General features: G+C 41.4%; 1 protein-coding gene across 1 annotated transcript in view; it reads left to right on the top strand.

Annotated features, from left to right (window-relative positions):
* LOC114066035 (sodium/hydrogen exchanger 4-like) overlaps nucleotides 1-2490 on the top strand; it is a gene marked incomplete at its 5' end in the record, with an annotated part of 32440 nt that overhangs the window by 5642 nt on the left and 24308 nt on the right. The window contains one exon of the mRNA XM_027900419.1: nucleotides 592-851. Within this exon, the coding sequence (XP_027756220.1) occupies nucleotides 592-851 (260 nt within the window). The remainder of the gene's footprint in view (nucleotides 1-591; nucleotides 852-2490) is intronic.

Genomic DNA, 2490 nt, shown 5'->3' with positions numbered 1-2490 from the left:
CCCTTCCCTTCCCTTCCCTTCCCTTCCCTCATGTTTTCTTTTCCATTCCCAGTGATGTTTCATGATTTTTAATGTGTCAAGTACTACTGAAAAACCTTTAACATTTCTGGGCCACCTAATGGAAATTTATCCAGTCTACTGATCATATAGACAACCTAAATGGAATTCAAATCCAGTGTGTGATTCTTAGTCCCTGCCCTGCCTCATTTTGAGTCAGAAAGAGAATATGGAGATTTTAAAGTACCTAGCTGGGCTTTCAACATCTGCTACTAAGATCAAAAATTAAATTTACCTTCAGAAAACAAAACAAAAAGAAGAGTATTTCTGATTACATCAAGGGCATTTGGTCCCTGAATGTTTTACTTCTATTGCACAGCCATCTACCCTTCATTTTTTGCTCTTTTTCAGGGCACTTAGCAGGCCCCTAATCCTGAGACTTGTTAAGAACCAGCTGAGATTTCGATTGTTACTTTGCTGGTCTGTCTAAAGCAATTTTAGGCATACACAGACACACACATTCAGCTATGAAATGAGTAAGACAGTGAAGTTCAGAAAGATGCCTGACTGCTGTGTCTGTATTTTCACATATAGGTTTTATACAACATCTTCATCGCCTTCACCCAGATGCACAGGTACGAAGAAATCGAATCCATTGATGTCTTCGCTGGCTTCGCTCGCTTCTTCGTGGTGGGGCTGGGTGGTGTGTTGTTTGGGATCGTGTTTGGATTTGTTTCAGCATTCATGACTCGATTTACCCACAACGTCTCTGCAATTGAGCCCCTGCTGGTCTTCATGTTCAGCTACCTGTCATACTTGTCTGCTGAAACCCTTTACATCTCTGGTATTTTGGCGTGAGTATTCCTTATGGTTTTTTGGATAACCTCTTGAAGGAAGTGGTATTGTTTTGTGCAGGTGGTTTGCTCAAGGTTGGTACAACGCAGGTATTCAGCCTCTGGCTTAGAGATCTGCATTGGACAGCTTCTAAGAGATCTGCAAAATGCAGTGGTAACTAGGAAATGCCTACAGTCAATGTAGAAATAGATGTGATACCAAGGAATGTTGGCAAAAGTACTGCAGGTTGTGTGTGAAGTAACCAGTGCTGCTACCATCTGTCTGCTACTTCTGATGAGATCAGCAGTAGGAGAGAATGATTTGATAATACATCACTTTATCTGTATTTATTTCTAAGCACCATCACCAGAGAGACGTAAAGCAACGAGTATGGAAAACATAATAAAGAATGTCAGAGTTCTTGGTTTTGTATACAGCTGTGAACATCACCTCTAATGCAGCTTACTGGAATTACATTACATTTGGACAGCATCACTGGGATTGAAACTGGGCAAAACCAGAAAACTGAGAACATCAAATATATAGGCATACACACATACCCTCATGTATATGGATATTGACAATCACATTTTGATGTGGTCAGGAAACCTTGATACTGCTATAATGCTGGGGGTCGCTTCCCTAAAGTACTGTGATAGAATGTGTGCCCACTGCAGAGAGAAAGCTGGCAGGTCTGTCGGCTGGAGTAAATGCAGAGAGAGCGAGTATTGTGGGAAGGAAAAATGGTGGTGGCAGGAAAGAAGAAAAAGGAAGGGTGGAAGTGAGAGACTTTAGGAGAAAACTGCTGGCAGGTGACTTTCAAGGATACCATACAAAACAGGCCATGAGCAGGGTAGAGGTTATAGAAATAGGAAACCTCATGGTGCTACATGCTCCAGTTGGTGCTGCCAGCTGCTGTAGGCTCAGTGCCCAGCTGGTGGATAGCATGGCCTGTGCTGGCTCTGAGCTTTCATAATGGGTCTTGGAGGATCTAGTGTTCCAGAAAGGACATTCCTTTATTGAGGACAAACCAGTTTAAACCTAACAAATGCAAACATATAGTTGCTGATGTCCAGACAGGTGCATTTACTCACCACCATTTGCGAAACCATTACCCCTTGTCCTATGGCAATAGGTGCTACTAAAATGTTTGTCCCCATCTTTCTTATAGGCCTCCTTTAAATATCAAAAAGTTGAAATGAGGTCTCTCTGAAGCCTTCTCTTCTCCAGGCTGAACAACCCCAGTTTGCTGAGCTTCAGAGCAGAGTTGGCTTTGTAAAAAACTACCTTTGCAGGATGACCCTGGGAAGCAATATTTGCATATGTAAACGTAGTAAATAAGTAGTTAGACAGGATATAGGTCATCCTGAGAAATTAGACAAGGCAGATGAGTCTTGTACTATGTTTTGCATATCCAATACATTTGCCCAGATTTAGGTGACTGGCAACTTTAGTTGAGCAGGGTATTCAGGTATTCAGGTGGTGCAAATACCTTATGTACCCTTTCCTACCTGCACTGCCCAAAATGCTGCTTGCCTGCCTATCCATTGCAGTAGACTACATAGCTCTTTATTCCTTTAATTCTTATTTTCATTAGAGTTCTGAAATTATTAGTAATATAAGAATGTTAATATAATTGAGATTTATTATTCTTACTGC

Source organism: Empidonax traillii, unplaced genomic scaffold (assembly GCF_003031625.1).
Source record: "Empidonax traillii isolate 1590-97213 ecotype Southwest subspecies unplaced genomic scaffold, ASM303162v1 scaffold725:size316836, whole genome shotgun sequence".
NCBI classification, from domain to species: Eukaryota; Metazoa; Chordata; class Aves; order Passeriformes; family Tyrannidae; genus Empidonax; species Empidonax traillii.
Note: the sequence above shows the minus strand (reverse complement) of the source record. Positions and strands in the feature narration are given on the sequence as shown.